General features: G+C 40.6%; 1 protein-coding gene across 4 annotated transcripts in view; it reads left to right on the top strand.

Moving 5' to 3' along the window:
• LOC145411317 (uncharacterized) overlaps nucleotides 1-22,527 on the top strand; it is a 139,323-nt gene extending 116,796 nt beyond the window's left edge. For 3 of the 4 annotated variants that reach the window (XM_080281342.1, XM_080281343.1, XM_080281341.1), the window contains exons 7-10: nucleotides 1,184-1,345; nucleotides 10,542-10,647; nucleotides 12,645-14,027; nucleotides 16,713-22,527. In XM_080281342.1, the coding sequence (XP_080137468.1) occupies nucleotides 1,184-1,345; nucleotides 10,542-10,647; nucleotides 12,645-14,027; nucleotides 16,713-16,884 (1,823 nt within the window). In that variant the 3' untranslated portion in view covers nucleotides 16,885-22,527. The remainder of the gene's footprint in view (nucleotides 1-1,183; nucleotides 1,346-10,541; nucleotides 10,648-12,644; nucleotides 14,028-16,712) is intronic. The other variant, XM_080281344.1, reaches the window with a different exon arrangement.
• The last annotated feature ends 2,126 nt before the right edge of the window (nucleotides 22,528-24,653 follow it).

The following is a 24,653-nucleotide window of genomic DNA, read 5'->3' as shown; positions in this document are numbered from 1 at the left end:
TCTCCATCTTTGCATAGCACCATGCGTAAGTTTGCATAGGGGTGGAGTAGTTAACGGTGATGCACAGCCCGCCCAGCCTGAGCTGTGTCTCGCAACGCAAAGGTTAAGACAGGAACCCATTTACAATGCAGGGTAGTAACCATATAACTAACCCACATGTGTTCCCTGCCTGTCAGCAAGTGATTTGGCAGAGAGTTAGTGCCCCTCCCTGTAAAACAGCTAACTCAAAGACAAACAGCTGCACCCCATACAGGATTATGGCAACTGGCTATAGATAGATAGATAGATTCATTTATTTATTTATTTAATTTATTTATTTACAGTAAACCCTTAATTATCTATTATTGCAAAATTCGGCCCAGTGCAGTATCTGGTGTTGCTGGCACGGCTCTATTAAGACAATATCCAGCAAAGTTATGTAGTATCCGGTGCCAAAACAGGATGTAAGCAGTGGTCCTGTGCAACATCAAGTATTGAGGTGTATGAACCGGCTCATGAATGATAACCAACAGGCACCGTATTACTGTACAGTATTGCTGTATTTTATCATTACTTTATTGTATTTTATGCTTAATTTTCATCATTTACTCATGGGAAAGATTTTAGGATAGAGGGTCAATATGGCTAGCAGTGCAATATCCAGCTCTGAATATTGAACCAGTGTGGGGTACTGTGCAATATCCAGCACTTCACGTTATTTGGCATAGGGCATTGCTGAATTACGCTGGATAATTGAGAGTTTTCTGTACTGCATTTATTTAATTATTTAATTATTTATATATATATATATTTTTTTATCATGGTTATGGTTGGGAAGTGGAGCTAGAATTTCAGGGATTTGAATGATTATGTGGATCATTTATGGTAATTGGACAATCTGTTGGTAGTACCCACTTTTGTACATTCTTTTTTCTTTTGTCATGGTCTTACATCACACTGTCTCTAGATAAGAAAAAAAGGGTCAGGATGTTGGTGATGATAATGATGATGGATGTGTGTGTGTGTGTGTGTACATATGCACAAGGATTGTGCTGTACTGGTATTTTATTTTTGTTTAAAAAAGAAAAAAATGGAAAAGAGCCATGGTTTATACTGTAACTAGGATTTCTTTTCCCGTAATTCATGTTATGCATGTTAAAATGTAAGACCAGTTCTTAGGTACTGACATATTTTTGTAATGCAGGTACGAGTAGCGTGACAGCAGCAGTGGCTCAGTTGGCCTTGGACAAGCTATGCCCAGCAGTGTATGCTCTGCTCAGTGACGGCCTTCATCCATCCCTCCAGTCACTCTTTGGCAAGATCAACAACTCCGTGTGGCGGGTCATTGAGGTCACCAGTCAGATCAGTGAGTTGCTCAGCTTACCTGACTTGTCTCTTTAACCCAAATAGTATGTTAATGGCACTGGAGTATGTTAATGGCACTGGAGAGGGACACACTCTTGTGGTGGCATCAGTGCAGCAGGACGGAGGATCTTCCCAATTGCACAAACATCCCTCAACTATCCCCACCTCTCAAAAGGAAGATGGTGGGCTGCAGCATTAGTTTCCTGTGGTCTGCTGGGTTCATGACTAGATGAGCCTGGGGTTCCAACTACTACAACTAATACGATAACATCTTATTCAAATTTTCATTGTTACCTGCAGATGCTTTATTTGGCTTAGGAAAGACTACTAACTTATACTGTAGAGGATAATGAAGGATACATCTAAACCCACCTATTTGACAGGTCTTTTCTGTGTTTAATAAAATCAGCTCAGTAGCAACAACAACAACAAAAAAAGCATCATCATGTGAAAGGAATTACTGTATTTCGCGGTGCATGACATGCATTTTTATAAAAAAAAAAAAATTGCTCATGGTATATCCTGCACATTATACAATGAAGCTACCTATTTTAGTACGGCAGGAATGGGCCACAGTCAAACCCAGATGTGGCTATGTCTTCCTGAAACTGATGAAAGTGTACCTCTGTATTATTTTTTATCCTTCATAGTTCATGGCTGTGTTTACTCTAGGCCTGTAATATTATTTTATCATAGAGTGAACAATTCTTCAGTCTTTATAAGAATACTGTAAGGGCATCAATACTTTAGCTTTTCATGTGACTGACAGCACTCTGAATGGTTTGTTTACTGCCAACTCACAGACAGCGTTGCCAAACAGAAAACTTCAAAAGCGCAAAGCTCAACTTTAAAACACACTAAACTGTTTCACTACACCCATATCAGTCAGGAAAGTCGTCTCCTTAACAGATGTGTCTGCCAAACTTGATGTCGTCAGTTTGAAGTTACATGAGTATCAGTAAAGAGGTAACAATTTCTTTTGCTTTTAAGTAAAGAGAATGGCGGAATATGACAGAAGGGTTACAGTGGAATTTTTGCCGTCCTTGGTAACATTGCTGTTTGGTAGCTGGTGTGTCAGGCCCAAACAAATGCCATATGGCAGTTGTTTCAAGAGTTTTGATATTTTTCTGTGGGATTTCAGATTCTCCAGAGATATAGCATGAAACGATACAGGTACCAGTACATTTGAAATTAGAGTGCTAGTGTTTGTAAAGAAATAAAAACTTGTTAAGAGCAGCATAGTATGTATCCAACAATGCATCATGGTAAGGTAGGTGGAAGTCCTGCAGCCTCATGTTGTTAGGCTAGGCCTAAACCTAGTTTTCTTCCAAATTTTCTCTTGAAAACTAGGGTGCGTGCTATGCTTTGGAGTGTGCTGTACACCAGAAAATATGGTAAGTTCCAGTATACTTTCATGGTACTCAGCAGATCATATTAACAAGTTCTGTGTCACAAGTTTAACTCTTTGACTGCTTGGATTTCTCTCATCTGAACAAAATTATATGGTATTATTATTATTGTTATTGTTATTATGATTATTATTATTATTATAATAAGATTGAGCCAGTGAAGGTTTATATCCAAGGGGTGGTTGGGGTCGATTGCTCATGTAATGCCACTCAGGGATGAGTGAGGCTGGTCACTCTCATCTTAAATGTCGATACCAACTGCCTAGCCCCAGGCTCCTATGTTCCTCTTGGGGCAATGTTGATTGGATGATGGATGGATGGATGGATTATTATTATTATTATTATTATTATTATTATTATTATTATTTTCCAAACCTCTCTTCCTCACACACTCATCTACCATGTCCTTCCATCTTCTCCTTGGCCTACCTCGCCTTGTACCTCCTTCAGATTTGCTCATATATACCTTTTTCATCACTCAATTGTTATCCATTCTCTCCACATGACCATACCATCTCAGTACACTCTTCGATTCTGGTGTCCACAGACTTCCTCATTCCACATCTTTCACTATCTATCTATCTATAGCTGACGCCCTAAGCCTGCAAAGGGTGGCTGCTGACAAAATGCTTCCAAGTCGCTCTGTCACCCACCATTTGACTGCCCTCCCCCCAACTCACTCCCCCCCTCCTCCCTCATATACCTCGTGACTCCATCCCTCCACCTCATCCTTGGTCTCCCCCTCCCTCTCCCTCGCTCCACTTCACCTACATACTACCTCTTAGTCAGTCTTTCATTCTTCATTCTCTCCACATGTCCAAACCACCAGAGTGTGTTTCTCCTTATTTTCTCAGTTACATCCACATTCAACCCACAACATTCTTTCACTTTTTCATTTGTCAACCTGTCGCTCCCTGTCACTCCACATACTCCTTTCAGGTAACTCATTTCCACTGCTCTCACTCTTGACTTGTTCCCCCCAGCAAGGTCCACGCTTCGCTTCCATACATCAGGGTAGGGATCGCAGTACTATCATGCAGTGACTTCTTATTTTCCATACTCACCTCCCTATTTCTCATCACCGCTTTCAGTGAACTAACAACCTTCCTTCCCTGCTGTACCCTTTCGAGCACTTCATCCCCAAAACTTCCATCCTTACTCATCACACTACTCAAGTACTTGAATGTACTCCCATTCTCCATATCCTCACCGTCCAACCTCACTGTGCATTCTGTGACTTCATTCCTCTCAAACACCGTAACTTTACTCTTGTTTACATTAACGTTCAGATTCCTCTTCTTACACTAATGTCCCAGATTCATTCACCAAGCCGTGCAACTTCCATTCATCTTCACTCAGCAATACTGTATTATCAGCAAACATCAACACCGGAATCTTCCACATCTCACCACCATTCATTAGAGCCACTCCCACATCCACAGCTCTACCTTGCTCCTCCTTTACAACTCCATCCATGAATATAGTAAACAGCCATGGAGACATCACACATCCCTGTTTCAGTCCCACATTTAGATCAAACAACTCACTCAGCCCACCATCCACTCGCACGGTAGCCCTAGCTCCCTCGAACATACTCTTCACAGCACTCAGCAATTTCCCATCCACTCCATATATTCTTAATACCTTCCACATACCTTGCCTATCCACTCTGTCTATGCTTTCTCCAAGTCCATGAAGGCCACATACACTTTCTTTCCCTTCTTTAGATACTTCTCCATTAAACATCTTAGAACAAATATCTGATCTACACACCCTTTTCCCTTCCTAAATCCCCCTTGTTCTTCTCCAACTAGCTCCTCTGTTATATACCTAACCCTATCAATAAGTATTCTAGAATGCATCTTTTGCAAATCACATTATTTCTTATCCTATCCACTCTCTGTACTCCACATACATTCCTCAGCAGTCCCATCCCCACTGCTCTCACTCCTGACTTTTCATTTTCATGCCACACAATAGTTGGCACTAACACTTCTTCATGTAAGCCTCGTGTAGCTTCAACATTCAAGCCTCTGTTTCTTATCAAGGCCTTCATTGCACCAGCAACTTTCCTTCCTTGTGTCACTCTACTTTCCACTTCTTTTGCACATTTTTATCTCTTTTTTATCTCTGTACCCAGGTCTTTGAATTCTCTCACCAATTCCAGTCTCTCTCCATTCACTGAAACATCACACTGGGAGTCATCTTCTCTCTTAATAACCATCACTTGACTCTTTCCTACATTTACTCTCAAGGCACAACTGACAAGAGACCGAGCTGGATGGATGAATATTGTGAGGAGAAGCGCATAATCAGGGATTTGGCACCCCTTTTTAACATGACAGCATCCTGATTGACTCTATCGGATACATTTATGTGAAGCTACAGAATGTGGCAAATGTTTCTGGCGTATCAGATGGAGCCAGGATTCTGGGGACTTGAATGATGAGTGAATGGAAGTGTCACCCATTGGATTGGGCAAATTTGGGCTGTCTGGGCATTGCTACTGCTCACCCTTCCCTAGCGTGTGAAAGGAGGTCCAGATGAAGATGATCGTTTTGTTTTGTTTTTAAAGGCCCCAGCATGTTTGCATGCATTGGCTTTGGTCACCTAATGGCAGCTGTCCATGGTGCATGATCTGTTGCAGCCTCCCTGTTCAATCCCTTGACCTTGAGGTCACACTTAACCCCTACACCGCGGGCTTGTTTACCAATGACTTGCATGTGCCGCGGGGTTATTTGGGCTCCGACAGACTCTCAAAAAATATTTGCCAAAAATCAGTTATTAGTCCTAGAATAATAAAATTACATATGCTTATGGCACATACCTTCAGCTTTCTCCTGGAATGATTGTTGAGCCTTCGTCGGTTACCGTAGGACTTGTGGAGACCTCTGAAGTAGGGTAACGAAGTCTCCACTTTACACTTCCCGACAACCCGTAATATGATTACCACAGCCAGATACAAACACTATAAACACTATTCTACAATTTTCAAGTAGTTTGGGATCCATACTCAAAAAAAAACCACTGTGAAAGCAATGGAAATTACGAGCGCGTCTGATCGTTGCACTGGCACTAGTTCGCTTTTGTTACTCTGTCATTTATTATTCATAAAACCCCTCACACTTTATATTTCTGTTACTATATAACACTTATATATATCTACAGTCTTTATCCATAAGTTTCCTTCAGTAGTATTAGTTTATTGTCACTGTAGGGATTCAATTTCTTTCAGTATAATACGTAGCATTCGCTTTCTCGTCCTGTATACTGGCATTGAGAGTGAATGTCACTTTCATCTTCACTCTCATAACTCATAGCATTCAGACATGCTAGAGTGAAACTTTCACTTTCATTACTCCTAGGGTATATACTCGTATTCTTATAATACTACTCATTTACATTTCTATTTACGTTCTCTATTTTATTTACGTTATTTACATTTCTATTTTATTTACACTGTGTTGTGCACTGTCACTTGAAATAACTTATAAAACTATTTTCCATTGTTCACGTATATTTACATTCATTACTTTCACTTGCTGTTTACACATTATTTACACATTATTTACAATTCCACTTGCACTGTTTTACTCAATAGAAAGATCATAGTCACTCTTTTATCAATTGTCAGCCCTTTACCTCTTTCCACACGAGGTTTAGTAGGGGGTAAAGGTCACAGAGCCATTTGCATGGGGGTGAAAAAAGGCCTTGAAGTCAGCAAGAAGAAACATACGTCCCCTCACTTCGGAAGATGAGAGTAAACTGATAACGCAGGGCCAGCCAGCCTGGAGGCCTGTTTAGGGGTTATTCAGAGTTACCAATATTGCTTCTTGAAACAGCTAAGTCTAGCACTGATATGATTGGCAGGAAATCTAGACAATACATTATAAATTTGGTAGTTCCAGGTGAATGTAAATATCACTTAGGCTTCTCCCTTCCCTCCTTACATGTATATTTATTATGAAAATAGATTAGAGGCCTACTTAGGAGATATATAATCAGAGCTACCAATGTTAAATCTTGAAACAGCTTTGTGTAGCACTGATATGATTGGCAGGAATTCTAGACAATACATTATAAATTAGGTAGTTCCAGGTGAATGTAAATATCACTTAGGCTTCTCCCTTCCCTCCTTACATGTATATTTATTACGAAAATAGATTATACGGCATATTTCAAGGGGAAAAAAACAGCGAAAATTAGCGAACGAGTGCACGTGAGGTGTTGTCAGGTGATAATTAGCCAATTCCAGGTGTATGGCACTCTCACTTACCTTATTTCTTTCTTGTATATATTATTTGGTATAAGAATACGACATAGGGCTTATTTCAATGGATGAAATCAGTGAAAAATTCCAGGGAAGATTTACTTAGCGTAGCATGGCCGGGCAGGCGAGAGGATAGGGTAATGGAGGGGGGGTAGGGAGGGGAGTCAAGAACGGGGAGAAATGGCTAAATTGTCAACGATGGATGGGAGTACAGATGAGATTAGGAGTGCTGAGTAGTGTTGGACATTGGCAGTACTGATACATGATACAAGCCCCCACTTGGAAGCCCGGGTGAATTCAAAATAACACAGAATCACAAAAGCGACGCCCCGCGGTATGATCCCTTGCTCCCAAGCGTTACGAAAGTGACGCCCCGCGGTTAAGGGGTTAATGACCTCATCCCATGTCTTTCTTGGTCTACCCCTCATAACCCCACCCTCAATATTAACACTTCTCACCTTCCTCACCCAATTATCATCCCCCATCCTCTCCACATGCCCAAGCCATCTCAATCAACCTCTCCTCATCACAACACCAATACACTCCAGTCCCATCCTACCTCTCAACTCTTCCATCGTAAACCCAGCCCCACTAGGCTTTGCACGCAGGGATGCACAGCACATCCACCTAATCATTGTCATTTCTGTACATCTGAGCCAGCGAATATCCTCCTCCTTTACTGCCCAGGTCACACTACCATACAGCATTACACTCCTAACACACGTTACATACAGAGACCCCTTAGCACGTAGGGAGAGTCCTTTCATTGTCAGGAGAGGCAAGAGCTCCCTGAACTTCTTCCAACCACTTCTCACCCTAGCCACAGAACTAGCTCCAGCCCCACCTCCAGCACACAACATGTCTCCCAAATAACAAAACTCTTCCACACACTCAAGAGATTCACCAGCAAGTTCAGTTCTTTCATGCCTGACAATCTCCATCTGCTCTCTCCGACAAGTTGCACACATAAAATCAGCTTTATCTCACAGTCTACCTCTGATACCACTACATTTCTTGTGCACCCATTTATCACAAACACCGCACAAGATGGAATTACTTCCCAGGCCATGGGGCAAACTGCACATGGCCACTTTCCCTTGTCTTTGACAGTACCACCACCAACCCTAGATATCGTCACTTTTGTTTTATCTGCCTTTACCCTTAAGCCCTTGTGCCCCATACCATCTCTCCACTTCCTAAACCTTTCCTCTGCCTCCCTTTTGTTCTCTGCAATCAACACCAAGTCATCAGCATACAACATCTCCCATGGGAGTCTGTTTCTGAAGTTTCGTGAGAGGGCTTCCAGTACCACGATAAACAACATGGGACTCAAAACTGACCCCAGATGCACACCAACATTCACAGAAAACTCATCACTCAAATCTCCATTCACTCTTACCTGGGTGCAGGCACCCACATACATAGCCATAACCACCCTAACCAGCCACTCCTCCAAGCCAAGCTTTTTCATTGCCCACTTCACCACCTCTCTAGGGACTTTGTCAAAGGCCTTTTCCATATCAACAAAAACAAAATACAGATCCCTTTTCTTACCAATATACTTTTCCTGAAGCTGTCGAACAATGAATATGGCATCAGTGGTCCCCCTACCTGGCATAAACCCAAACTGCATCTCATCAATATTCACTCTTTCTCTAATCATACCTTCTAAAACTCTCTCCATTACCTTCATTATCTGATCTAAAAGCTTTATACCCCTATAATTTCCTCTTTCCAGGGCATCACCCTTCCCTTTATACACATTTACAAGTACACTCTTCAGCCAATCATCTGGGACAACACACTCATCCATCCATCCATCCATCCATCCATCCATCATCCAATCCTGCATTGCCCCATGAGGAGCGTATGAGCTCGGGGCTAGGCAGTTGGTCCCAACATTTAAAATGAGAGTGACCAGCCTCATTCATCCCTAAGTGGCATTACATGAGCAATCAACCCCAACCACCCCTTGGATATAAACCTTCACCGGCTCAATCCGATTGGAGCGCAATAATTACCCACTAAACCACCAGGCGCCAAAATTTGGTTATATGGTTACCACCCAGCTTAGTAAACACACTCATAAATAATCATATTTATCAGGTCAGTGACTAACCTCACCCCTATATCTCCTGAGGCCTTAAACATTTTGGCAGTCAACCCAGACACACTTGCTGCCTTCCCCACCTTCATCCTGCCTATTGCCTTACTCACAGTAGCAGCATCAATCAAAGGCCAAGGGCCAAACACTGGATCTGCTGGCTCCAAACCTTCCCTGTCTCAGTCAAACTCCTCATTTAGCAATTGGCTATAATGCTCTCTCCATGCATCTTTAATATCCTCACTGTTCACCACTACCCTTCCTTCATCATTCTTCACACACTGCATACCTATAATATCCCGATTATCCCTCTTCAACTGATTTGCCACCTTAAATATCATATTTTTCCTTTCCCCATGATTTAGGTTATCAAGTAAAAGTCTCTGTGAGTCAGACTTCGCCCTGTATACCTCGCTTCTAGCCCTGCGCTTGGCAGCCAAGTATTCCTCCTTGCTACCACATTTCTTTTCTCCCTAACTGCAGCTTCTTTTTTCCTTAACTGCAGCTTCTACACCCTCATCCCACCACCAAGTTACTTTATGTCTTGGTGGTCCTCTTGTCCAACTGCATATTACATCAGTAACTCTCAAGAGATTGTTCTTGAGGGCTCTGTACTGTTCATTAATGCCTCTGTCTACGGCCCCCTGTTCAGCCACCACTCTCCTCATCTCGCTATGGAAGGCATCTCGTACTACTTGGTTTTCCAGCCTCCATATTTTCCTCCTAGGTGCATAAGTCCTCTTTTTCATCACCCGTTCTTTAAGCACCATATCACAGATCAATAGTTTGTGCTCCTGCACACACTCCTCACTTCCTATAACTTTAATATCCCTCACTAACCTCCTATCAGCCCTCCTAACCAGAATATAATCTGTCTGACTGCTATTATTATTATTATTATTGTGTTGAAGCCATTGACTGCTAGTATTTCTCTAAGTTGAAGAAAACTCTCATGTGCTAGCCTGAATGAAATACCCATGTGCATGAGCATCAACATAATGGTTGATCGCAGAGAACTGCACTGTACTGTAAACTGATAAGGAGTAAACTGATAAGGAAGAAGTTTTAGAGAGCATGGTATGCTGAGGAGAATTTAGGACAGTGTAATCATATTTGCATTGTTATTGTTGTCTCAGGCTCATCTGTACTGACCACAGCCAGGTGGTTTGCATGTGAGGTGAAGTAAGTTTTTTCGGAGCGTCAGTGGTGAGTGAATGAGTATGTGGTCCATTTCACTAGGCATTGTGTAGATTAGTTTTCACGTTCGTATTTTTCTCTTTCATTGCTTCCTGGATCCTACCTCTCTCCATCCTTAGGTGGGAAAAAGTTTTGATGACAATGCCGTGAAAGTGAGGTGCATTATGTGAGCGAGGGGAGTAGGTGCATAACCATTCTGTACCATGGTTTTTCACAGGCCCTTCCACCAAGGCCCTGAATGACCTAGTGCTGACCCTGAACAGTGAAGAATGTCTTTCCGAGGGACCCATCAAGTTCAATGCTTTCATCTTTGGCCTATTAAAGTAAGTAGTGTTGCAGACTACTGTTGTAATCATTTTAGTTAAGTATGAAAACAAAGGACTCATTCCCTGTAGTCTTTTGTTAATAATTATTGTTTGTAATGGTAATATTATGCACAGCACTACATTATAATCTGCTGTTCTACAGGATATTGTATTTTGAACCAGTCATTAACCCGTACAGCACTGGGGGAAAAAAAAAACTATGCCAGCCAATGTTAGATTTATTTTTTTTGGCTAAATGGGCTTAATACATCAATATAAGATCCCTGGCACTCATAAAGTAATCACTAAAGCCAGAAACTTGGTTGAATCGAGTCAGGTTGGCCCATACTACACTGGAAAAAAAAAAAAATTATGCCAGCCAATTTTAGATTTTTTTTTCTGGCTAAATGGGCTTAATACATCAATATAAGATCCCTGGCACTCATAAAGTAATCACTAAAGCCAGAAAGTTGGTTGAATTGAGTCAGGTTGGTGCCACTCTACCTCTGTAATCTTCAAGGTTACTGAGAGAGCAGAGCAGCTGTGAGCCTGTGAATTTATTTTGATTTTTTTTTTTCTGGCTAAATGGGCTTAATACATCAATATAAGATCCCAGGCACTAATAAAATTAATCACCAAAGCCAGAAATTGGTTGAATCGAGTCAGGTTGATGCCACCCATCCTCTGAAATCTTTGAGGTTACTGAGAGAGCAGAGCCTCTGTGACCTTGTGAACCAGTTTCGGATTTTTTTCTGGGTAAATGGGCTTAATACATTAATATAAAATCCCTGGGACTAGTAAAAGTAATCACCAAAGCCAGAGAGTAGGTCGAATCGAGTCAGATTATTGCCACTCATCCTCTGAAATCAAGGTTACAGACAGAGCAGAGCGGCTGTGAGCCTTTGAAGACTCACTTGCCTCCCACGCCATAAATCAGTGTTGTAAGCATAGCGGAGAAATGTCTAAGTCAGCGAGATATGATATTACCTTCCATTTTACTTCGGTTTCTTGCAGTGACTTGTCAGTGCCACAGGACGTAGATGTACATCACTGGCCGTTTTGAAGGGGACGTAGGTCTATGTCGCTAGCACAGTACGGGTTAAGGAAGTGTAAATATTTTAATCATACTGGCTTTCTTGTGACCATGTACCTAATTTGTTTGCATATTATTGTTGTAAAGCACAATGACAATAATACAAGCTATATAGTATCCACTCCCAGCTTTAGTCTGATTCTTTGATCCATAAAGTCATCTAAGGTGACTTAAACAGAAAGACCTCCATACATCATTATCTTGACTGAGCTGCAGGCCTTCACTCCATTCCAGCTTCCTTCCAGGCTGTACTGTATACTTCAGCTTTATCATCCTTTTCACATGTAGCATTGCATATCCAGTTAACATTTTAAGCTAATTTTGTCAGTCTCCCAGTATCATTCATTTTGTGGTATCACACCAAAGCAGCACACTTCTTTTCATGTCACACCACATACATATCTGTTTATATGTTTGTTTATTCCTCTGAGAGGCAGTATACTTGCTGAGGGTACAGCAACTAATCTCCATTGCCTCACTTAAGAATTGTCTTCTAGAAAAACCATCTACCATTACCATACATGGATGTACAAGGGTCACTGAAACAGGTAGTCCATTTTTCCCACAGAACATGACTCATGACAGTCAGTGTTACAACCAGGTCCCCAGTTGTACATGCATTACCAGAAAACTGGAACAAGGGAGAAGGAAACTGTCCAGTTATATGATGGACAAAGGAGTAAGACTTATGTTTTCCAAGTTGTGAGCTGAATGTGCGAACCAATGCACCGCTTTCTAACTAAAAGACAGTTGTCATGCAGTGATTCCATAACCAACATTCTCAGTGTACCACCACCATTTACTGCTTGTGCTTCAGATAACAGTCATCCTTTTTCACCTTTTCATCAGACACTTGCTTTTAGTATATGTATGGTAACAGCCAGTCCTGTATACTTTACGAATTACAATTTTTATGTTACAGCATACGGTCATTGGACTCATGGCTGGGTTACTTGAGGACAAGGGAGAGTGTAATCCAGAAGCACTACCACCCTGAGGCCTTCCTGTACCTCTCCAACACTGCCACCAAGAGCCTTTATGATGACCTCCTGCTATCCCTTCGCCCACTGGCTCTGCTACCCTTCAACCTGGACCTTTTACACGAGTACAAGGCCCTCCATGCCAGTCTCCAGAAGATGGAAGAGCGGCTTCTTTTGCACACCAGCTCAAAGGAGAGTCCTGGAGAGAGACCCCCCTCAGTCCTTGACCACTTGCACTCAAAGGAGTCAAAGGAATTCAAGAACGCAGCTCAGCAGGATAGAGTAAAGGCATTGATGAGGGTGTTGACATCTCCTGAGCTTGATGACCAAGAGCTTCTGCAGTCAACAACAGAACCAGGGAGAGAGCGCAGCAGGAGCCCACGACCCAGGTCCTGCTATGACCATGTGGCAAACGACAACCTCAACCCCACCCTCAGGAAGCGATGGAGTGGTGTACAGCTGGGCTCAAGACTCCTTACAGCCATTGACAAACTTATGCTGGAGGAAACTGGCGGCACTTCATCAGAGGATTATACAGACTCCCTTGATAACCCTAAAAACTCGGGCCGGCCTGGACACCTCAGAGTTAGTGAATGTACTGATGATGAACCATCAGATTTACGTGTTAGTGATGTCTCCAGCAGAGATGGTGATGTGAGTGAGAGGTCAGCGTCAGAAAAAGACACGGAAAATGAAAAGGGGTCTAGGGCGTGTACAGAATCAGAAAGAGATGAAGATTCTGATGGCATTAGATTCCGTAGGCTACAGTTAAAGTGGGAACAAATGGCCGGGCCTGAGAAGAAACCATATAAATCACAACAGCAACAGCAGCAGCAGCAGCTGCCACAACAGCAACAACAACAATCCCCTCAACCAGAAAAGGCCCTGAGTCCAAGCAGTGGCAGCAGATCCAGAATACCTCGTCCTGTGAGCATGACCTCACCACAGCGACCATTCAAACCATTTGACCCATCAAAGGAAAAAACTTCACCACAGCTCAAGCAGGCACCAAAGCATCCAGCTTCCCCTAAAGAACTGCCTAAGCCCGCCCCCCGACGCTCACTGAAAGACAAGGCAACAGCGCAGAATTCTCCAAGTGATGAGCAAGTGGGGAGTCGGCCCCCCTCCGTGCGATCCCGGCTTGCTCCCCGCCCCACTTCAATCAGCAGTAATGCCGTGAGAGCCTCATCAGTGCCTGGACGAGTACCCAACTCCGGAGACAAGGGCAGCGGGAGCAGTGGCAGGTATGAGGGCCAACGTAAATATGGTGTGCAGCCTCGGTCCGCGAGCCATGGCAGGCGGGTAGCACCGGGAGATGCCCCCAAGTAGGTACCTATAATGCATTCATAGACTAAGTGTGGTTGTGGACATTTTTTTTATTTTATTAATGCCTCCAGTCTGATGATGTATTTTTCCACTTTACTTTGGCTGGTTACAGACAATTTTCCTCATCTTAGGAGAGATGTTTTGAACTGTAGGGGTTAGATTGAGCCATTATTAATCCCTTCACCCCAAGATGTCTTTCCAGAGATGATTAAGATAATCTTGGGGGGCAAGAACAAAATAATAAATGCATCATCAAAGTGAAGGGATTAATCCATTGATTTTGATGATGTATTTCAGATTTTATTCTTGGTACCCTCAGGTGATTTTATTTGCCTTAAGAAAGACTTTTCAAACTGAATGTGTTAAGTACAGCCTCACAAACCCCTTCACTATGAGGATGCTCTCTTAAGCTAAATAAAATTGTCAGGAGATAGCAGAAATAAGCTAAAAAAAATTATGTCCACCTATTCATGGGGTTAAACTCATAAATGGACTGGCAAAGTACAGTTTATTATCAGCATCAAATAAGGGTTCATCTGCTTTGGGGGAAAAAAAAAAAAAAACTAATACAGTAATAATAACAGTAGTTGTCCACAATCACTCTTAACTTTGAAGGCAACATTAAGAACTCACCAAATTAATGAGCCTTTGGGTCATATTAAATGTCTTTGAGATTTCGTAACCTCTTCCTTAGGAATATAGTCTGCACAATGTACCTTATTATTCTCTTCATGATACTGATTCAAAGTATGTTGTTAGTAAAATGATCTAGATTAAATATACATGAGAATTATAATGCATGATAAACAAAATATATTGCTAAAGAAGAGGTATTACCAGATCTCTAAAGCAACTTGGAGTATGACTTCATAAACAGCACTGTCTCAAAGCACAAAAGAAGAGAGCACCATCATCATCGTTCCTTATCTAATACATGTGGGATTCATTCTTGGGTACCAAGGTAAAGTATTGCACCTGACACTGTACAATCTGGCACCCAGCTACTGAAACTAAAATTCTTTCTTGGCACTGGCTGGTGTTGTGACATGTATGTGTAGCCCAGTCACTTTGAGTCTAGCTCAGTCACCTGAATCTAGCCCAGTTACCCGGCATGTCACTCTTGGGGCTGGCCAGACCTAGCTCTGTCACTCACCCTCTCCCCTTCCTATTCAGCCCTTGGATGTCTTTTTCATTTTATTCTTGCCATCTCCTGACACATCTGTTGTTCTTAGGATAAACTTCGTGAACTGGATGGGATAGATACAGTCATATTGACCTCTTCAGTATGAGAGGCCTTTCCCAAGTTGAGTGAATTTGTCTAGTAGCAGGGAGGGTAGATTTAAAAGGATATTACATGGGAACAAGGCCTCTTGAAACCAGGTGAACCCTCTCCTCCCCCCTTTTTTTAATAGTATATTCTTACTGCAACCATACAGTTTTGTTCAACATTGGAAAGGCCTCTGAAGGGGTTTACTAAAGTTGTGAATATGAAACCTTTCCAGTTCAAAGAGTTTTTCCTAAGCTGAGTAAAATCATCAAGAGATGGGAAGAATGAAATGACAAAAGACATCCTCATGCTCATTGGGCTAACTAATTTACTGTGAATGAAACATTTTACAGTAGAAACCAATATTCTTTTGTAGAGCAGAGAGTAAATGCAAGATATTCTCTCTAAGCAAGAAGGATGAGTACTGAATGCAAAGGTGATATGCATGCCATGTAGACTTAATTCATGTCTGATGAATGATTCTGCTTCTCTTCAAGTTATTTAACTGATAACCTCACACACCAGTATTTTCTTTGGCAGCATCTCTTATGCCATGGTGAAGTAGCCTTATTTGTGTTTTGATGTGTTACTATTTGCATTTTGCTTTAAAGGTAAAATTTGAGTACAGTACCAGCAATAAGTAGTTTGAAATCAGTTTATCTTGTAGTTAAAATTATGTATCTTGAAAACTGTTATTGTAATCAGTAAATTATATGTGAAATTAAAACGTGAACATCACTGTCATCATCATTTTACACATATGAGCTTGCATTTTATACTGTATTATTGAATGACATATTTTTTCAAAACAGTTTTAGCATTAGGACAGGTGATCATGGAAAAAATATTTCACCTGAACAGCATTCCTGTTTAATGTTAATTTTCATCGTACTTTCACATCCACAAAAACATATACCTTATGTACGTGAATTTCATGCTGGAATCAAGTTACATCACTTGTACTATAATAATGTATGTAACCAGTGTGTCCCTCTTACTTAACAAGGCAGTAAACTAGAAGGTGCTTCACTGGCTGGACTGTACAATTAAACCATTATGCTGTAAATACTAACATCTGTACTACTTGTACTGTTTTTAACAAACCTTATTGTTCTGCCTAATAAATGCAAATGTTGCCTTATTCCCAGTTTGTTACAACCCCCACAATGATATAGGCAATCCTTATTATACTGGTAGGTGAGGATAATGGGGGAGACTGGGTGATCACTTTCATAGATAGTACAGTATTGAAACTTTTTAGGTAGTTTCTCTTTAATACTTTGAAGACTGGATAGTAAATAAGAATGTCAAAAAAGGCTACTTATAATGAGGACTGCCTGTACTTGATGTACTAATCCATCACCATGATGCTTCACAGGACACTAATGTATTTTTTCCCCCATATGTATATACTTAGGTTGGTGCAGACTCTCCATCACCGCATGGCCACGGACAATGGTCACCTCAGCTTCAATCGAGGGGACATCCTGACTGTCGTAGTGGAGGTGGATGATCGTTATCTTCTGTGCTGCCTCAATGACCGTAAGGGACTCGTCCCGCGAGCCTCTGTCATCATTCATCAGCAGTGAAACTGGGGGAATGGGAATGAAAGAAAGAGAGGGAGGGGGGAGAGCGAGCGAGAGGTTTCAATAGGGGGAACATCATGACCATTTAAATGGAGGTGGACGATTGTTATTTTCTGTGCCACTCCACTGACAGTAAGGGCTGCCCCATGCACCTCTTGTCATCATACATCAGCAGTGAAGCCAGGGAGTTGGGGTGAGAGAGAGCAGTAGAAGGACCCAAGGAAGAAATGATGAGTAAAATCTAATGAATCGGGGAAAGGGAAAGAAAATTTTTTGACAATGATAAAAATGCAGAAATTGATCTAGGCAGTGGAAGTTTGGGTGGGGTTAGGATGAAGGGGGTGGAGTAATAAAAGCAGATCATGCTTTAAAAAAAATTGATGGCAAGAACTGTTGCTTAACTAGGAGAGAAAATTCCATTTAAGTAAGAGACACTAGAAGATGGTGGTTGGGGGGGGGGGGAAGGGTCCAAAAGGAGAATAGTGGAATGAGATTTTAGTGCCCCACCTCTCTCTCTCTCTCTCTCTTCTTGAACCTTATAGCTTTTGCATCACATGAACTCTCTCTTCTTTATGCAGTATAAAACCAAAGATGATTAAATGTGACTTCTCAGAATTTCATGTGTCCTATCAATGTACTACTTAAAAAATTCCATCATGCAAGCGACATGCAACTCAACTGAATTTTGTGTTCCCATATACGGACAGAATTCCAACTCGGCCATGACTACTCTAATTGTGCATTATCCATTCCAGTAAATGTAAAAAAAAAAAAAAAAAGGCCCGTCACTGAGCTCAAAGCTATAATATACTTTCAAAGACGAGCTGGGAAGGAAGGCCATTGCCAGTACATGTAGCCCATAAGACCTTTTATATACTACTCACAAAAACCTGCAACAAATGTCTGTAATGATACTTGTAAATCATTTTTGAGTAATATTCCCCACATTATGCACATACTGTATGGTACTGTACTGTACTCCGAACCTTCGCTTTCCTTGTAGTGATCCCATGAATATTCTCTCTTAGTTTGTACAATTCTCATTCATCATTACTTATCTTCTTCAGTTATGATGGTGCCTTCTTTTTACTCTATTCTTGCTACCACTGGACAATGTTTTTTCAGCCTTGGAAAGGATCTCCAATGGTGTTGGAGTTAGTTGAGGGTATATCTGACCTATCCTGTTTGAAAATTAGTTCTAAATCTGCTCTCATATTTGAAAAATCACTCCAGATCTGCCTTCATGTTTGAAAAATTACTCCAGATCTGCTCTCATGTTTGAAAAGTCACTCTAAATATGCTGTCCTGTTTGAAAAGTTATTCTGAACCGGAGTTACCTGGTAGGAGCAAGAGTAATATAAAAGGGCATCATTGGATTGAAGCGGATGATCAGATTCATACTTCCATAACCTGAGAGTGAAGACATCTTTAGTTTCAATGCCTTACCAGGTGTTTTATCTCTCCTCTCAAAATCCTAGCCATATGCACCCTCATGAAGAGATTTGCTGGGAGACTGCAGCCCTGAATGGTATATCAGTGATTGATAGTTGCGTGATAATACCCACTGTAGAATCCTCTGACTTCCTCCCTTCTTAGTGGTGACCTTGTGAAAGTGCTTTTTTTTAATGTTTGGAATTAATTTCTAAGTTGTGAATTTCAAGTGATGAATTACTTTATTTGGTTGGTATTTATAGGTATGTGTCACTGCTGTTAGTCTTGGATTTTTTTTTTTATTGGTGTCAGGTAATTTGCAAGTGCATTGAATACTTTGGGTGGTGGTACTTTGCTTGCGTCTTTAAAGGGACTACAAATAGTATGCACAAAGAAGAACATCATCTCAAAGACACTGTAGATAATGTAGCTCCATGATTTCACAAAAAGAACAGGGTAAGTATTGTAGCTTATAATAAAGTAACATACAGTAAAACAGTTGGGACATGTTCAGCTTTTATCTAGTATTCTGCTATTCACCGTGCACTCAAGCAGTCATCTGTGTTGACATACAGTATGTTTTGAATAACTACTTATCATGGTTTTAATCTGTAAAACCTAAGTTGCTCTTTCATATAGTACTGTTGATGTATCAGGGACAGTGGCTCTCAATGCTGCTTTATTAGCGATGACTATGGCTGGAGTGGACGGCACCACAGCTACAGGTACGTTGAAGTCGAAAAAATAGCAGAAATTGAAGAGCAAAAAAAGAACATTGCTCATTAGCCATCTTTGATGTAACTGTAGCTAGCACTGCCACCCTCAGTGTCCAGTGTAACACAGCCTCTGTGGCTGTTGACTCTGATGGGTTCTTTTGAGAGACTGGCTCATTGTGCACCCTATTGCAATGTGTTGTTATGATATTCAGTTTCATTTGCATTTCATATACATTTTTCAAAATTTAGATATGGAATCACTAATTTCATAGCATCTGGACCTCCTATAAGTATGGATTATAGTGCAGTACATTATAGTTGTTGAAGCTATACAATATGTTCTGAAGAGTTTTAGATTAATTATTACTGTTATCAGTGTGGATAAGATGCCACAATTATTGGTTTATTAAGGATTATTTACTGTAATGGCAATTAAATTTAAAGAATACAATCCGTTTTTAAGTCATGGTTGTAATTGTGACTGATATAACTCCCCTGGCCATCCTGTGAAGTGCAATTTTTGATTCATTTCTCTTACTTTACCTGTTAGCCAGTCCCTCTGGGGTGACGTTCAAAGTAAGGCCGAGTATACTTTGTTATACTATATGGAACTTGCTAACTGTCCATCTCACTAAGTATTTTCCTTATCCTATCCCGCATGCTCCTTGGAATGTCTTTATGTTCCTGCACACTTTCATAGCTAGCTTGATTTATTGCCTTGCACCTGTGCCTTTTTTAGTTAGGGTTTCTTCTTAGTATATCTCAGGAACATTTTAGACAGTCCGGTGTTTTTATTGGTTCCACATGGTTGCTTAGTTTTGGTCTGCCTCATGGACGTAAATAATGAGTGTCTGGAGCAGTTTACAGTCTGTGTTATTCATTTTTTTTTTAGTTTAGCAGTGTCACATTGTGCTGGAGAGGGAAGCCTTCATGCAGTGGCACTGACAGAATCAAAAGGTTTTGCTGCCTAGTTATACAAGCGTCTCATTTCCTCCCCAAGCCCCCCAAAGGCAAACGGTTGACTTCAGGAAAAGGGCAGCATCAGCCTTCAGTCCACTGGGTTCATGTCCAGATGAACCTAGGACCACAATGGCAACCACAAGCAGTTTCATGAAAAAAAAAAATAAAAAAATGGAAGGGTGAATGAAGTCAAAAAGCACATGAAGCTTGACTAATCACAATACAAAATGAAAGAATAGCTTAGAGATGTTTGGATTCATTATCATCATCATCATCATCATCATCATCATCATCCCAACCTCCTTTTCTCATTCAAGGTTGAGGTAAGGTAGGATCCAGAAAGCAAGAACTGAAGGGGGAAAAAAAAAAAAATCATAGGAGAACTGTTACCATAACAGCATGCCCAGTGAATTGTAGTTATGGTATTGAACTTATTCATACATTTAAAGCATTGCTTTTGCCATTAGATTTTTATGTAAATTCTCGTAACACTAAAAATTTTAGTTTAACTCCTTCCATCTTAGTCGTGGGAAGAAGATACCCTCATAAATATCAAAATTATGTTCTCCCTGATATTGTTCCTCACTTACCTCTGCTTTGCGTTGGAAGTGTTGTGTAGATTTCATATTTTTATTGGTGAAGCGTATAAAATTTTATATTTAAAATTCAGTAACTCATGCATATATATGTGTGTGTGTCTTATTTTTTTAAAGGACAATAGAGTTTTGTGATCATACATATCCAATTCAGTAAACTCATGCATGTGTGTTTGCCTTGTTATTATTATTTTATAAAGATATGAAGAGTGTTGTGATCTATACACTTCTCAAAGCTGTGCCCTTACTAGGAAGTGCAAGCTACCATACAGTAAACTTTAAAGAACTTTCAAGACTAGAGCAGTGTCACAAGTTGCCATTCCAAATACAATGATTTTATTGTGACTGCAACATTTTAATATGCAGTATGAGATGTTAGAACAGTTTTCTTATCATGAATTTTTTAGTTAAGCATGTTTACAGGTCACCCATGAAGTGTGAATACTTGAGGTTTTGTGGTGAATAGATGTATTTATTTTAAAGAAAGTCCATCTCCTGTCCTTGCTCTCCCTCCCAATCTATTCACCTTTTACTTCTAGTAACTAACTCTAGACATTTTACCTGTAGATGTGAACGTAGAATCCTTGTGTTGTAGTTTTTCAGTGTAGGTTATCCCCTGGTTCTTGGTTTGCAGCTGAAATGAGCGCAAGTTACATCCTTCCTTCCTTTGTTCCTGGCATCTGTAGGTCATGTTCCAGAATAGATAGTAAGTCTGTGTTTCTCCTTGCGATGTATAGATACCAAGTGAATGAAACAGATGTAATTATTGTGTAATGAAAAATATTGATCTTATGTTACTGCTTATGTAATCAGTAAGTGCATTACTTCTGTACATTTTGATAGCTTTGTTACTTATTTTTGTTGCTCTTTGCCATAGGTATTTAGGGTAAAAAAAAAAAAAATCAAGTCAAATGAAAAAGCTTTATTATTAAGTAAAATGGAGGGTGCCTAACTCTTATTTCTCTATATTTTCGTATGACCAAAGAAATACATGAAGCCATATAAACTTTGTACATTTTATGCAGAATGTAAAAAATTGGTTTGTAGATACAACATTACCAAAATCTTTCATTTGGTTAATGCTTTAATGTATAATATTATGTTGTAATGCTATTGCTAGTACAGTATATAGTAGATATCTTTATTTTTTACCTAGCTAGAACTCATCAGACAGTCAAGGCAGCAATTTATAAAGGTGCAAGTTCAGGCCTTCTGATAAAGCTCCATATTAAAGCCTTATTGGGATGTTGCACGGTTTGGCCCGAGATCTTCAGTTTAAATGTCAGTACAGCAGTGTAAGTAGCCACAGACTTCAGAGGACAGGCTCAGCTGTCCATTTCGGGTGTTGTTTCAAAAGCCCCTATTTTTAAGAAACATATAATAATACAATATGAACAGTGTTTAACCAGCCCACTCACTCATAACCATGCAGTAATGTTGTATAGTATGTCTGTTCATTGAATTGATCTTCAGTAAAGCAAAATTTCATAGCCTGTTTCTTGAAAACAGTTTTGTAGCCTCTGACAAACTGTAATGGCCAAGGAAATGTGTTTTCCCAAGGCCTGGTGTCGTTAGGGTTAAGGACTCATATTTTTGTCATCTAAATAGATGCCCCAACACCTTTTCCCTACTGATTTATTTCTGCATATGGCCTGTTAAATATTCACCTGTGTTATTTATACCAAGTTTGTGGATAGTAAAATGATGTAAATAGCATAGAAGAGAATACTGAGGTGAAATAGTTGAAGTATATTGTTATGGAAGAGGTGCTGGAATCCTAATATGATGAGAATATGAGCCCTGTTGTTGTTAGGGTCAAGGTTGCTGATGCTTCACAATTATGCATGTCTACTGTCTGTCTGCTGATGAAAGCAGCATTTTGGTTTACATATTCACTGCTCTATTACTATGATGAATAAATATTGGTCAGGTAACTCCAATTTGTATTATTGGTATGTCCTGTTACCTTTCCATTTTAATGTTAAGATTTGCCCATTAATATTTGTGGTACCTGTGCTGCACATGAATACTTTCCCTTACAGTATATGGGACAGTCCTCTAATGAATGTAGTGAGATCAAAGATGACCCTTGTACTCAGATTGATGTAGTGCATTAGCCTTGTTGCCGTCATGTGGTTATTAGATGCCCAGTGATCGAGTGAGTTAAAGCACTTCAGCAGGATGTGACATTAATGTGAGTGGTTGGGGCTTATTGTTCGCCTTGAGTGTCTGGACTTAGTGGCCTAGACTCGGGGCCCTATGTTTTCGGTGGGGCAACAAATGATTGTATGATATAGATATAGATGATGATATAAAACTGAATTCAGATAAAAGCAAGAGAGGGTTTCTGAGATAGAGTTTTACACGATGACACAAGTGGTAGGTGGTGACAACCATAATCCACTCCCTTGATGTAGTGCTGCCTACTTCTGCCTTTGCTTTCATCCTGTTTTTCCCATCCTTCCTGTCACAATTTCTTCAGATGGCTCTACACTGATTAACAAGACAAATAATTTCCTGTAACCCAGGAAATCATTTAGAATGCTGGGTGGCAACCATGTAACCAATAATGGGGAGATGTGGAGCCTACTATGGTGCCCCTGCTAACTAAGTGAAGAGACACAAGTGCAGTCCATCTGGGAACCAAATCATCTCGTTCTTGATGCACTTTCCTGTGGCAGTTGCTTGCCGGTGATTGGTGGGTCTGTTCAGCTAGACAAACTTGAGTTAGGCATCAACAATGAATTATACAAATTACATTTCTCTTTTATTAATTACTGAATATAAAATACTGCCTACAGGTGACTACACTCCCTTCTGCCTTTCTCTGCTTCATTCTTTCCTCTTCCTTCTGCCTGTGGGTAACTCTACACTGAGTGACAGGCCAAATGGTTTCCTGTACACCAGGAAACCATTTACTGTGCTGGATGGTAACCATATAACCAAATTATGGCCCCTGGTGGTTTAATGGGAAATTAAGGTGCTCCACTCAGGGATGAGAGGTTGGTCTCTTCCATCTTAAACATCCGTACCAACTTGCCTAGCCCCGTGTTCCTACTCTCCTCATGGGGCAACATAGGATTGGGTGATGGACGGTGGATGGCGGATATCTATCTATCTATCTATTGCCAGACGCCATAATCCCGTATGGGGTGGCCATTTGACTCTGTTATTTGTTTTACAGGGAGGGGCACTAACCCAACACCAACCCACTTGACAACTTAAAATTGTGAAAACAGACTAGTCAAACCCCATGAATTGGAATACCGAGAATACATCATGAACAGGAAATATTTTGGGAAGACCATCGGCAAAATACACCACCACCATCAGCATTATTATGATCATAATCATAACCCAGTTGCCCATCTTTATAGCTAAAATCGGTAGGAAAGAGGTGTTAAGAACCACCAGCACGGAAAAGAGTACGACCCAAATTAAAATTCGAAAAACGCGCGCTGCTGCCAAGGGGGTGACGTCATACAAAACAGAGTAAAACAGTCTCAATGAAATAATGAAGGCAGCAGCAACTAAGCTAAAATAGACCAGTACTAATTTCTGAAAACAAATTCTGCCGATAAAAGTCTAATAGTCTGTATAAACCATATAACTGAAAAATATAGAGGGTTTGACCGTGCGTAATCAAACCTGTTGGGCCGCCATTTTGGAAGCTGGGGTAGGCGACGAAGGCAATGGTGAATTTGTGATCCTGGAAATAATGATTTATTGCCATATCTACGACGGCCATAGTAGGTAGGATCGATGGAAACACTTACGACTCTACAGGCAGTCGAAGATATCTGGAATCACTGAAGACATGAAAGCAGCGCAGGAGGGAGTACTCTAATGTTACCGTAAGTTTTTCCTTCATTTATATATTTCATCTTTAATAATCGTAGTCGTTTATTATTTTGTCCGTGGTTATAGTATGAGATAAAATCAAGAAGAACACTTAGAATTGTGCAGGCTGCTGAAGGCAGTCTGACTCTGAAATGGGAAGGAATCGCACGGGAAGATGAGAAGGTGAGGATGTCCTCTGCTGTAATTGCCTTATATCCCAGTATTTCTG

This window comes from Coenobita brevimanus, chromosome 89 (assembly GCF_032717465.1).
Source record: "Coenobita brevimanus isolate Jiangsu-jjx chromosome 89, ASM3271746v2, whole genome shotgun sequence".
Taxonomy (NCBI): domain Eukaryota; kingdom Metazoa; phylum Arthropoda; class Malacostraca; order Decapoda; family Coenobitidae; genus Coenobita; species Coenobita brevimanus.
The sequence above is the reverse complement of the archived record's forward strand: the minus strand, read 5'-3'. Positions and strand labels throughout refer to the sequence as shown.